We start from the raw sequence: 14,168 nt of genomic DNA, 5'->3' as shown, positions 1-14,168 counted from the left end.
CAGTTTCTGAGCCAAGGAAATTTGTTAATGACAATTAGGAGGTAAAACTCTACTGAGCTCCTTTTAATTTTTCAGAGCGTGTAGTCATTTTTTATCCATAATTCTTTAGACACTCCTATATGATAGTTTAGGTAGACGGTGACATTTTACAGATGAAACAGGCACAGGGAAGTTAAATGAGTTTTCTAAGAATACACAGCTTATTAGTAGGGCTGATTTTAAGTAGAACCAGTTTGTTTCTTGAGTACAAGGCAAAGTCAACACTACATACTATAACTTAATGATGTTTAGGTCATTTTCACACAAAATTACTTCTTGGTCAGGATAAATATCTGATTTAGGATTATTGGAAAGGGAAAATTTAGTCTAACTCAGAGTTTGGGTGAGGGGGAAGCCATCATTTTAGCATCTTGGTTTCTTTGTGGTAAAGATTATGATACCCAAAATAGGACTTTCTGCCATTCTTTTTCTGCCTCTGGTGCTGTTAGGATTTCCAGCAGAGTGTTACTGTGGTCCTCTTTCAAGATGAGAATACATTAATCTCGGCGGGAGCTGTGGATGGGTAAGAGCCTTGCTTCTTTTGATGAGATGTTTTTCATAAACATAGGGAAGTCACCTAGTCCCGTTAAAATTGAATGTGTGTGCTTTTAACTTTCGACGTAGTGAATATCCAGCTGAGAACTACAGATGACACTGAAAAATACCTAGTTAGGACTTTTGCTCAAAAAATTAAATGAGGTAATGTATCACACTGAGCACATTACCTAGCACACGGGAGCATTGTTGGCTGCTATTGCTGTTGTAGAGAAGCTGGATGGGTAGCTCACTTGTCCGTGTGGTAGAATTTAAGCAGTGGGTCTTATTTTGAGGAGTAAGATTTCTGTTATTTTGGATTTTATCTTCTCAGGTTTAGTAATAACCCTAAAAGAAGAAATCTGATTCTGGGTATATAATGGGCATTTCAAGGAGTAATAAGGCCTAATGACTTTCACATACCTACCATCCGTGATTGGTCTGAATGTTTGGTTTTCAAATAAGTTTGTGGTGGGGCGCCTGGGTGGCTCAGTCGGTTAAGCATCCGACTTCGGCTCAGGTCATGATCTCACGGTCCGTGAGTTTGAGCCCCACGTCGGGCTCTCTGCTGATAGCTCAGAGCCTGGAGCCTGTTTCAGATTCTGTGTCTCCCTCTCTCTCTGGCCCTCCCCTGTTCATGCTCTGTCTCTCTCTGTCTCAAAAATAAATAAGTATTTAAAAAAAAAATAATAATAAGTTTGTGGTACTTCTTGATTGGTTGCTTTGTTAGAATAAAAATTCTTTGAATGTTTTTTTAAGCACCCTTCTTTGCCCTCTTATTTGCTCATTGTATCTCTGAAGACATCCCTACCTTCGAAACTAATTTAGGATGATGGCTTAATGAACTAGGATTTCTGTTGTCTCTTCTGGACACCAAAACTTGTCTGTGGACCAAATTCTCAGGCACAAATGAAGGATTATCTGAAGGTTATTAGTAATGCTTCTGAATGGCTGTGAAAGCTTGCTCTGTTTCCAAGGATACTGCCCTTTTATACCAAACTTGGGTTTTTTTCAGGTTGCCTATAAACTAGATGTTGAGGATTAAGACAATTATACCAGTAAGTGAAATGAAGAAATACTTCATTTCACGGGAAAATTTATTTAGATTACTTAAGGATTTATACAGAGAGATAACCATAGGGACAGGGCTTATTCCTTATGATGTTAGAGGTTACATGCAGAGTGTTAATGGCTTAGGAAGCATTTATTTTGTTTTGTTTCTGAAAACAATGAAACAATGACCATCGGAACCCAACCTTCATCTTCCTTTTCCGCTCCCTTAAAGTAAACTCAAGGTAACCCATCACTGGGTCAGATCACATCTGTTTCCGTTCTGCTTAAGTTGTTAGCCTGACATTGGAAATAACAGTATGAGATAGTTCAATCTGTTTCCCAGTGAGATATCCTCATTACACCTGATTGATGAGCCAGAGGAGTCAGATTAAAAGTCATTTCACATTCAATGTAGTTGAAACTGGTTGGAGTTGGGTGGCTACAAAATAACTTTCTTTACCTTGGTTTTTAGGGTAATCAAAATATGGGATTTACGGAAGAATTATACTGCTTATCGACAGGAACCCATAGCATCCAAGTCTTTTCTGTACCCAGGTAGCAGCACTCGAAAACTAGGTAAGCCTTTTTATAGCCTGTAGGACTTTTTTTAGATGTGCGAGTTTTTGTTAAAATTTTAAAAATAAATATCAAGCTAGTTTTCAGCAACACAGACTTAAAGCTAACATGTCATTGTATCTTTTTGAAATTAGAAAGATAAACACTCTGAAGAATATTTTTGGTTTATATATATTTGGGGGAGGACAAATTCTGATAATCTTGTGGAATGTTCTTTTTGCCTCCACATTTTCACTTCTGTTCTACTCACTGTCATCAGGACATGCTAACTAAAGTTTCCTTTTTCTAGGATACTCAAGTCTGATTTTGGATTCCACGGGCTCTACTTTATTTGCTAACTGCACAGATGACAACATCTACATGTTCAATATGACTGGATTAAAGACTTCTCCAGGTAAGATCTTAGCAACTTCAAATCTCCTACCCAAAAACTAATATGGAAGTGTTTGTTAATGATAATTTAATATTGGCCTTTTTTCTAAACCAAATCTATGAAGACGTATGAGGACTTTGAGGTCTTTGATTAGTTCTAGTGATGTTTTGATAGATATATTTCCCTGTGGTAATTGCACAAGTAAACAGAATCCTGCTCTCTATGGTGATTTAATTTTATGTTAACGGTGAGTCTTTCCTGAAATTATGTCCCTTTGACTATATTTGGATTTATCTCACTTTTCGTGATACAGAAAGCTGTTCTGCTTAGCTTTTGTCTTGTTTGGGGGTTGTTTGTTAAAATTAGGGGGCTGAAGTTTTTAAGCCCCTAAATAGTTTTTATCTACTCAGCCTCCTTAAATATCTCTAGTTTTCCCCAACCTCGCCTTCTTTTTGTCTTCAAGAAAATTAAAATTGGAATTTGGTGTTCAAAGTTGATACATGACATTTTTTAAAAAGTGAAAATTTCTTAGACATCATCGAAAAGGGTTATTTGGGTTATATAATTTTAAGAATATTATCAATTACTTAGGCAAGCTACATATTCGTAACCTGGTTCTTGCTCAGGTCAGAAACAGACTTTGAATTCTATAACCAATCCCCAAAGTTACCTAGTTCCCATTAAAGTAAGATGTGTTGATAAATAAGGAACCTTAAAATAGTATAGAATTTAGCTGGGCTCTTACAGAAGTTTCCAAAGACTGCCCCAAGCCATTATTAGGAGTTTGAATTCTATGACAGCTTCACAGTTGGTATTTCTAACACCCTGGATTGGTTCTGGTGTTTGTCTAAACAAGAACAAGATTATTTGGAAAGGGGAAGCGGTATATAACTTCTTTTCCTATTTTCCTGAGTAAAGCCAGAACTTGGATAGCTTTTAATTTAAATAGCCATATAAAATAGACTTTTTAAAATCTTCCAAAAAATAAAAATATAATCCCAATTGTGTTATCAAATATACAAGAGCTCCTTTTTTTAAAAAAATTTTTTAATGTTAATTTTTGAGAGAGAGAGAGAGAGCGAGCGAGCGTGAGTGGGGGAGGGGGAGCGAGAGTTGGAGACACAGAATCTGAAGCAGGCTCTAGGCTCCAAGCTGTTAGCACAGAGCCTGACGTGGGGCTCGAACTCACAAGCCGTGAGATCATGACCTGAGCTGAAGTTGGACGCTCAACCGACTAAGCCACCCAACGCCCCACAAGAGCTCTTTTTGTGTCATTTTTTTTTATGGTGTGGCCCTAAAGGGGGGCTTGAGTTTAGTTTGTCCCTCTGTCATCGAACAAATATGCCCAATGCTACTTTACTAATAATTTAGTGACCTTTTTCCTGTGCTCCTAAAATAGTATTAGATAGATAGATAGGTAGATAGATAACGTTCCTTAGAAATTGAGTGACAGATGTGTGTGTGACATCTGGTAATTACTTATCTTTTTCAAAACTTCAGAGGGTCCTGGGGCCCCTGGGTGGCTCAGTCGGTTGGGCGACTGCGGCTCAGGTCGTGATCTCACGGTTTGTGGGTTCGAGCCCCGCATCTGGCTCTGTGCTGACAGCTCAGAGCCTGGAGCCTGCTTCCAATTCTGTGTCTCCCTCTCTCTGTACCTCCCCTGCTCATGCTCTGTCTCTCTCTGACTCTCAAAAAATAAATAAATGTTAGTAAAAAAATTTTTTAATTAAAAATACTTCATAGGGTCCTGGGCTTAATATTTCATTTCCCATGCTTTTAATTCACAATATTTTATTATACTAAGTGATGTTCATAAGGATGACTCTGAACTACTTCAGTAAAGCATTTTCAGAGCCCAAATTATTAATTTAAATTAAGCTGATCAAAGCCAATACAGGTTTAAGGATTTTTCAAAAGGTTTGAAGCGTTTACAGTGTACATTATTAGACCAGCAGAGGGCAGTAAACACTTACTGGTTTAGTGAGAAATTTGGTCTGTAGTTTTCCATTCATAGTTCGAGTTGAAAAAAATAAATATAGTTTTGGAGTTGGATTCAGAACAAAGGAGGCTATTTATTTTGTGAGGATTTATCCATCATAATAGGTGAAAAGAAAATTATATCTGAATTGATTCACATTCTACTTCCACATTGAGAGTGTTGCAGTGGAAACTATTTAATATGTAGGCTTTTTCTTGAAAAGCAAAAACTACAAGATCTTTTTCCAGTTTTATTCTGGTAAAAGGAAGAGGTTTCTATGACCACTTAAGGAAAGCTATTAAGTGCCTTAATAATTCCTATTTCCTTTCTGTTAGAAGATTGGAGTGAATTTTTTTTCCTGTTTATATGTATCCTTAAATTCTCCAGTAAGTGAGATTATTTTTCTTATATTTCCTATTAGTGTTCTCATACCAGAGGCCTCAGGTTTTGGTCTGAGGGTAGAAGAAACTGTCAAGCACATTGTGCTAGATTAGATTACTTGCCCTTTTACCACAGGTAGTAAGAAGTCTAAACCTGAAGGCTAAAACTAGCCTAGTTGGAGTATCTTACGTGTGAACATATAGTTTACCCCACTAGCTTTTTCTTTCCAGCCTTTTTAAAGTGTGGAATTAAAAAGACTCCTACAAAAAAATTAAGATAGATTCCTACATCCCAAATGACCTGTCCCTAAATCTTAACTCTTTCCACTGATTACTGCTTATTCATGCAACAAATGTTTGAAAATCTACTCTGTTCAAAGCACTGTGAGGTCTAGTGAGGAAAGAATAAAATAGGAAATTTGTCCTTGAGATTTGAAGTCTTAGAGGAAGAAGGACCAATGTATTATACAATGGAAAAGCCCTTCCTCAGGGTGGGGAAAGAGGGGTCTAATAAAGGCATTTAACTAAAAGAGTGGAAACTGGTTCCATTCTTCTTAGGAATGTTTTTCATCACTTTCTCTTCTATAGCCAGCTCTATACCAAGTATTTGGGCTTAGGTCATGAGAGTGCGTCTAATATAAAACCTCTCTCTGAGACTTCCTTTACTTTTGTGACAATGTCCAATTCCTTTTAATTTAGTGAAAATAGCTTGACTATCTGTTTCAATATTCAATAGTCAATACACTAATAAAACTTGTTAGAACATTTATACTGTCTGCATTTATTTGAATACTGGAAATAATAAGAACCAAGTAATTTTATTTTTTCCCCCTCTGGCAGTGGCTATCTTCAATGGACATCAAAACTCTACCTTCTATGTTAAATCCAGTCTTAGTCCAGATGACCAGTTTTTAGTCAGTGGCTCAAGTGATGAAGCTGCCTACATCTGGAAGGTAAGTTGCCAAACTTCCCTCACAAATGTGAGACTAAAGTGTTCTTACAAATATTTTTTCTAAGATGAGCAAGTTGAATGCAAACACGTACTGTTAACTTTCTTTACATCAGATGTTCAATACAAGTTGCTTCTTGCTTCTTAACATAGCCAAACCTCTCTCTGTCAGAATATAACACACTTTCATGGCCAGAGCTGCTCAGAAATGACAATCCGTGTCCTCCAGGAGTTTCACAGATTATCAGGAAATTGAGAATTCAGAAGACCGGAGAGAGTCTTAACTACTTTGTCCTACTTCCTGGAAAAACACGTTGGACTGCCTTTCTGCCTTGATCATGAGATCAAGCCCCATGTCAGGCTCTGCGCTGAGCGTGGAGCTTCCTTGGGATTCTCTTTCTCCCTCTCTCTCTGCCTCTCCCCTGCTTGCACACACACTCTCTCTCAAAATAAATAAATAAAAATTTTTTAGAAATATCTTCAAAATACAGTGTTTTAATCCCCAGGATCCTCTACTCAAATTAACCATAGAGCCTTACACAAAACACTCAAAAATATTTGTATGGCAATTGTATCCTTTACTCTTTCATAAGTGTTCAATCTTAAGGTTACTAGAATAGAATAGATGCTTTATCAAGTTTATATATATATATACATTTTAAGTTTATTATTTTGAGAGAGAGAGAGAGAGAGAGTGCGGGGGAGGGACAGAGAGAGAGGGAAAGAGAGAATCCAAATCCCAAGCAGGCACTGCACTACAGTCAGCACAGAGCCCAAAGCGGGGCTCAAACTCACGAACTGTGAGATTCACGCCCTGAGCTAAAATCAAGAGTCAGACGCTTAACCAGCTGAGCTGTCCAGGTGCTTCTCACTTTTGTATATATTTAATAGCATTATTTAATTTTTTTATTTTACTGATTTCCCATTTCACAAGTTTATAATATTTTTTTACTTTTTTTTTTTTTTTTTTTTTTTTAACGTTTATTTGTTTTTGAGAGACTGAGAGAGCATGAGCAGGGGAGGGGCAGAGAGAGAGGGAGACGCAGAATCCGAGGCAGGCTCCAGGCTCTGAGCTGTCAGCACACAGCCTGACACAGGGCTCTACCTCATGAATTGTGAGATCATGACCTGGGCTGAGGTCGGACACTTAACTGACTGAGCCACCCAGGTGCCCCAATATTTTTTTACTTTTTAAATAACAATGATACCTAAGTGACTACTATAAGCTAAGAAGTTTAAAGCTGCTGGGGTCATCTGGGTGGCTCAGTCCATTAAGCGCCTGACTTCAGCTCCAGTCATGATCTTGTGGTTCGTGAGTTCAAGCCCCAAGTTGGCTCTGTGCTGACAGCGTAGAGCCTGCTTCGGATCTCCTCTCTCTCTCTCTCTCTCTCTCTGTGTCTCTAAAAAATAAACATTAAAAAATATATTAAAAAGAAATTTAAAGCTTTCCATTTGACATTAGTGGAGAAAACTGAAATACTACACAAGTAGCACTTGCTGACCACTGAAAAGTAGCTCTTGTGGGACTAATTAATTATAGAAGTGTCTGGGAGTTCAGAGAAATAAGAGTAATGTGGCATTGTTTTCCTAGGGCTAGAAATTATCTTCTAGGTTGCCCTGTAATATCATAAATGTCCCTGACATTGGTGAATTAAATGATCAGAATTCACACATTTTGGATCTTAGAGTCATAATGTCTCAAACTTCATAGACCCAGATTTAATGTTATCAAATCCCTTCTTAGGAGGCAATTACATCATTCGTAAGTCCTGCCAACCTATAGGAAGTTGTATCTTTAATGTTGGCTTAGGACAGGGTAGAATCTGTCAGGTATGAAGGATAATTCTTCAGCTTAATTTCATCTGGTCCTGGGGGACACACTAAAAAATGATTTCTCTGAATACCTAGAAGTACAAAAATGCAACACTACCTTAAGAGTTTTTAGTCACAATATCCTAGATGGTCACATGGTGGAGACGTTGTTCTATCCAAGTTGCTTTTGTGTTGTACTTGCCTCTTTTCCTACAAGCACGTTTCTTTTTTTTATTTATTGTATTTTTATTTTTTTTTTATGTTTATTTATTTTTGAGAGACAGAGCATGAGCAGGGGAGGCGGGGAGAGAGAGAGGGAAACACAGAATCTGAAGCAGGCTCCAGGCTCTGAGCTGTCAGCACAGAGCCCAAAGCAGGGTTGAACTCACAAGCTGTGAGATCATGACCTAAGCCATTGGTTGGATGCTTAACCGACCAAGCCCCCCAGGCACCCCTACTTATTGTATTTTTAAATGAAAATTTGCTTGTAAAATATATGCTTGAGACCCTGATTCATAAGAGTTTTTACTTAGTTTCTTGTCTATAAAATTTTCTGATACAAGTTTTAAACTTTGATGATATAGGTTAGCAACACTAATGCTTTCTTCTAATATTTTAAGTTTTGAGTTTCAAATTTGGTCTTAATGCTTATTTTTCTTTTTGTTTTCCCTTTCTCCTTCTCTCACTATCTTATCTCCATTCCTTTTTCTATTTGACTTCCAACTTAGCAGAAAGATTTTATTCCTACCAAAGTCTGTATCTTTTTAAGTTTTTTAATTCCTTAAAAGAAAAGTACACATACAAAAAAGCATAATAAAAGATTATGCAAAAAATACTTAATGCACTGATCATTACTAAAAATCTTTTAAAATAAGTTTTTTATTACATATGTGTAATTATGCATATAATTGTATATTATACATGGGTGTATGTGTTTACAGATATATTTTATTGTCAATTCTATTTCCTTTAAGTACACAAACTGTTTTGTTTCGTTTCAGGGAATAAGGGTGGAGGTCTAGTTTCTTTAGAGACATGCAGTAAAGATACTTGACTGTTGTTAGTAACCCATTTTCAGATGTCTACTCAGTGGCTATCACATACATGGGTGACCCTTTCTAAATTCCTAGGCAGGGTCACATGTCAGTGCTGAATGATGTGGTTCAGACATGATGTTCTCCTGCCTGTCCACACATAACTCAATGTGCAGGCTCTGATATTTGAGATCCTGGCAAGCTTACTGCTCCTAAAATTGAATTTGCCTAGTGACGTGGCTCAGTTTCTCTTTTCCATGATTAAAAAATAAGATGGGGGTGTAGTTTAAAACCATTCCATGCAAGCTGAGTATCCAGGCTGTTAGGTTATCTTATAGCTCTGCTGTGTTTCCAGCAGTCAGAATTCCTTCAAGTGTTGGGATTTTTTCCATGGTAAAAAGCCCATGGGCACAAGAAAACAGTGAAATAAAGGAGTTCCAGATCTTAAGACAGAAGAGAATAGCCTTCTAATCTTTACCACTGCTCAGCAAAGGGGAGATATAATATATAGTTAGGCTCTCTGATACTGAGGCCCAAGACTTCAAAAATACAGTTAATATATTTTTTTCTTTTTAATTTCTTATCCCTCACCTCCTTTTCCTGGTTCATTTCTGTTATAGCCGCTGAATAGTATTGAAGTGGTTATAAATAAACTCATTTGGCACAGTCAGTTCTACCGCTGACTGGCGAAACATTGAGCCTGACACTTTAGGAAGTGTAAATGATCTCATGGCAGAAATAAAGATGAGATTTGGTTTCTCACTGGGCATAGTAAGGAGATTTTGGGGGGAAAGGTGCTCATCTTTTTTACATGTTTAAGGATACAAAATGTTTATTACATGCATAGCTTAGAGCCAGTTCTTTCTACCTGTTGCGTTTATAGTTCCAGGAGTTTTACCATGGGGACTCTTCATGCCTTGAAGCAAAGTCTGTATAACAGCTAGAATATGTAAGAGAAGGCAGTTTTCCATGGTTTGACCCTCTCCAGGATGCACAGGTGTAAATGTCTCTTGGACTTAGTTTCCTCTTCCTACTTAAAAATAGAGAGAGGCTTTTAAAAAAATGAAATCATGTAAAGGCAGTAATGTTTTATAAAAATGAAGTGACCATAAATAAAAACTTACTTGAATAAAAAGGAAGGATTTAAAAACAACTTGAGCTTCACCAGAGGACATTTTATCTCCTTCGAGTAGTCAGCAAGGGTACTATACCACGCTAGTATAGTCCTAAACTGTGAAAGCGCTTGTAACTACCATTCAGATAAACTTGCTGGACAGTACCTCTCATTTCAGCCTACCTCATGTCCTTCTCTCCAATTTTTTTTTTGTTGAGATAGAATTCATAGGATATAAGGTTCATCATTTTAGTCATTTGTCAATGTACAGTTCAGGGATTTTGAGTATAATCACAATATCGTGCAACCACCATCACTATTCATTCCCAGATGTTTTCATTACTCCAAAACGAAACACTGTACCTTTTAATAAGAGTCGCTCTCTGTTCTTCCCTGCCTTCAGCCTCTGGCAAGCACTAACCTCTGTTCTGTCTATGGTTTTGCCTCTTCTGGACATATCCTACACATAGAGTCACACAGTGTTTTCAAGATTCATCATGTTGTTGCAGGTATCAGTACTCCATTCCTTTTTATGGCTGAGTATTCACTGTATGTATTGACCACATTTTACTTATGCATTTATTAGTTGGTAGATATTTGAATTCTTTCACTTTTTTGGCTTTATGAATAAAGCACCTATGAGCGTTCATGTACAAGTGTTTGAACATACATTTTCAGCTCTTCTGTGTGTATATCTAAGAATATAAGTGCTGGGTCGTCTAGTAATTAATTCTATGTTTAACTTTTTGAGGAACCTTCTCCCCCCACGTTTGAAGCTATGTAAAGTGCCTGGCTCAACAAATGCTGACTTTTATTGTCATTATTATTCCTATCTTACCAGTTTGTAAAAAGTTTTTCCAAGGGATCTTTTGTTTTTTCTCTTAGATCCTATAGGTAAATGCAAAAATGTACATGGATTCTATTGGCAGATATTTGTTTGTTTTTTAATTTATTTTAATCCTTTGTATACACGTTTAGGTTTCCTTAGGTATTATAATGCCTAGGAAATTGAAGAAGAGCCAGTATCATGAAATGACAAGCTAGAGGCCATAAGCAGAGTAAACCAATGCAGTAGAGTAATGTGTTCCTACCAGGGAGGGTCAAAAGAACATTAGGGTTTTCTCTCCCTTTTAATTTGCTGCTACCCATCCTGCTTGGGCCTTGGGTGAAGAGAAACTTAATGGGCTGGGGCCATCCCAAAGAGAGAAGGGTGGAGAATTTCTGTGACTCCTGAAATGAAAGTCTTTTCTAAAATATGCTACCTTGTGAGAGAATGAGTTATTGCTCTCTGTGCCATTGTAGGAGGCAGAAAGTGAGATCCTTTTTGTTAATACTCAGGAAAAAGCTTTTTCTGTGAAACTCTAATTAACCCAGCAAGGCAAATTAGACTCTGTTCTTTCTCTTCTTTTGCTTTTTGAATCATTACCTGTGCCATTTAACCCAAGAGAGGAGTAGTAATGATTGAGTTGGAGAACCTTATGAATCAGTGTGTTGAATATCTTCACTACAATTGAAGGACATCTATTAAGTTTACTTAGTCATTCTTGCAAATATTCTTTCCAGAGTCGCCTCCACTTTCTTCATACAGATGAACAATGATTCAGAGCCTTGGGAAAATGAAAAGGGAATAATTTCTCTTTTTCAAACACATGTGCTAATAATAGTTAAATGAGTTTGTGCCATATTGTGCTGATTAATTCCCATGGCCTCTGAAAGGGATTGACAGCTCTCGAATGAATCAACTGTCAAACGCAGATCACTAATGGCATCCAGCGAGGGGGGGATTCTGATCCTTAGTCATGTGTGTTGTACTGCATAATATGACCCTTGATTCATTAAAACATAGCAGAACTTAACTGAAAATTCAAGAGTTCTTTAATCAAATTAACCAAAATGAAATTGTAAAAGATTCTTTTTTTCCAAAAAGGATACCAAAGTGCCATGTAAAAGTATATGGTTTATAGTCCTTCAAAATGCAGGGATGACTTTGGTAAAAATCAGTGAATCTTTTGGATGAAAGACTGTCCTCTTGTCGCAGGAGAACTGGTAGTATGTCTGAGATGCCTTCAGGGTTTAGTTAATGCAGTATTCCCAGAAGTCACTGATTAGAGAAGATCTGAAAATGCCTAGGCTATGTAAAAACAGGGCTCCCTTGAAGTGCACACTACCTAGCAGCTGAACCCCATCCTTGCAGAAAGTTACCAGCTAAGAAGTGAGGAAAAATGTCATTCTTGAATTTTAGTCAAAATATATATAGATAGTTAGGTAGTCCTGTCCTGGTATCTGAGTTCATATCTGTTTTCTCAGATCGGTGGCAGAAATATTTTGCCCATTGGAACTCTTTTCTGAGCTATAACTAGGCATACTTAAGAGACGTTTGGTAACAAAGCTATCTAAGGCACAAATATGGAGAGATTCAAAGGCTCTATCTGGGAGACCTAGCACTGCTCTGCTGACTTGTTTTTTTCTTTTTTTGATGGTGTAATAGGTCTCCACACCCTGGCATCCTCCTACGGTACTCCAGGGTCACTCTCAAGAGGTCACATCTGTGTGCTGGTGTCCATCAGACTTCACAAAGGTTTGTAAATAAATCTCTGTAGTTGATTTAAAAAGTGGATCACAGATTTGTAGATTTTCCCAAGGTTATTCTGAGTGTTATACAGACTTCAATGTTTAAATAGAGATCGAAAGAACTAGAGGCCATCCAGGATCTATGTCAGCATTAATCATACACATTCTACTTTTCTCTACCAATAGAGAAACTTACACTAAAGAATAAGAATGGATTTCTTGATTCCTTGGAAGTCATTGTTTTCCTAAACATAGAATTAAGTTTTTAACGTCATTAAATTTTATCCGAAACTCTAAAGTAAAAAGAAAATTTTAAGGTGAAAAAACTAGTTTTATTAACTATCTACATATTATCAATGTGACATATTAAAGGTAACATCTCGACTGTTCTTCACAATCCAATTTAGTGTTCACATGCCTAAACAATGCTTGCTGTGAAGTCTTCATGTGCTAGGTTATCTATAGCAAAACTACATAAGTAGCTCTAAAATGTTTTAGACATTTCTCACTTAAAAAAAAAAAAATTTAACAGTAATACTTAAAAACAAAATCCTGAAATGTGGAAAGACCAGAAACATAATCATAATCTTTATGTATATGTAGGGCTTTCATACAATAGCGGCCCAAGTTCCAGTCACTCTCCTGGCCTGTACTTCCCCTGGTCTTTGGGTTATTGGGATTTACAAGAAATATCACTTCTGTGGAGATCTCCCCTTTCACGTATGAAGTTTTGAGGTTTTGTTCCCATCTGTTTTTTATCTTCCAGAAACTTTTTATGGTCTGCTCTACTCAAGGCATCTCTGCTAGCTTTCCAGTACTGCTGTGGATTTCTTTTTATTTCTGTATCCCTATATAACCATTTCTGTGGTCAGCCTCGTGATAGGCCTTTTTTTTTTTTTTAACTTAATCGTTTTAATCACCAGTAATTATATCCCAATGACATTTTCCTTCTGAGATTCCATGTAACTTCCAGTGAAATATCTGCTTTTAACATAGTTTCTATTTTGTAGAATTGGGATAGTTTTTTAATTTTTCAGTTATTTATGTCATCTTTTTTCAACCACCATATATTGTCCTCATGTATATGCACAGGAAAGACTCCTAGGAAATGACAGGGCTGTTTACCTATACTCATCTAGTGACAACCCTTTTAAAAGTTTTTTTTAAATAATTTTGCTCCTAGGGGCACCTGGGTGGCTCAGTCGGTTAAGTGTCCGAGTGTCCGACTTTGGCTCAGGTCATGATCTCACGGCTCTTGGGTTCAAGCCCCACGTCGGGCTCTGTGCTGACAGCTCAGAGCCTGGAGCCTGCTTTGGATTCTGTGCCTCCCTCTCCCTCTCTTCCCCTCCCCTGCTCATGCTCTGTCTCTCTCTGTCTCTCAAAAGTACATAAACATTAAAATAAAATAAAATAATTTTGCTCCCAGCCTAGAGTTAGGAAGGTAACTATGGTATAAAAACAAAAGGTTCTAGCCTCTGAAATTGGAAAAACATAATATTTCAGTTCTAGCTTTGCCACTTAATTGTGGTGACATTGGGCAAACAACTTTATTCTAATCTGCAGATGAGGTTATTTGAGTTCAAGGTTTTTTACATTGTGAGTATTAAACAAGTTAAAAAATGTAAATTGTCAGATGCACAGTAGGTGCTCTGGAACTAATAACTCTTATTAATAGACCGTAGAGTAACTGGGGATTCCAGGCATTTCTTGTTGAGCAGTTAAATATGTGTGTCTTCTTTTGGCCTCCCAGTAAGG

The 14,168-nt window shown here is 37.2% G+C and overlaps 1 protein-coding gene across 3 annotated transcripts in view; it reads left to right on the top strand.

Annotated features, from left to right (window-relative positions):
• DTL (denticleless E3 ubiquitin protein ligase homolog) overlaps window positions 1-14,168 on the top strand; it is a 48,603-nt gene that overhangs the window by 12,816 nt on the left and 21,619 nt on the right. For all 3 annotated transcript variants that reach the window (XR_007458774.1, XM_049634189.1, XM_049634188.1), the window contains exons 8-12: window positions 489-562; window positions 2,099-2,202; window positions 2,492-2,596; window positions 5,774-5,886; window positions 12,331-12,420. Coding sequence is in view for 2 of the 3 variants with exons in the window: in XM_049634189.1 (XP_049490146.1) it covers window positions 489-562; window positions 2,099-2,202; window positions 2,492-2,596; window positions 5,774-5,886; window positions 12,331-12,420 (486 nt within the window). In the remaining variant the exon portion in view is untranslated. The remainder of the gene's footprint in view (window positions 1-488; window positions 563-2,098; window positions 2,203-2,491; window positions 2,597-5,773; window positions 5,887-12,330; window positions 12,421-14,168) is intronic.

This window comes from Panthera uncia, chromosome F1, assembly GCF_023721935.1.
Source record: "Panthera uncia isolate 11264 chromosome F1, Puncia_PCG_1.0, whole genome shotgun sequence".
Lineage (NCBI taxonomy): Eukaryota > Metazoa > Chordata > Mammalia > Carnivora > Felidae > Panthera > Panthera uncia.
This window is presented reverse-complemented; position numbering and strand designations above follow the sequence as displayed.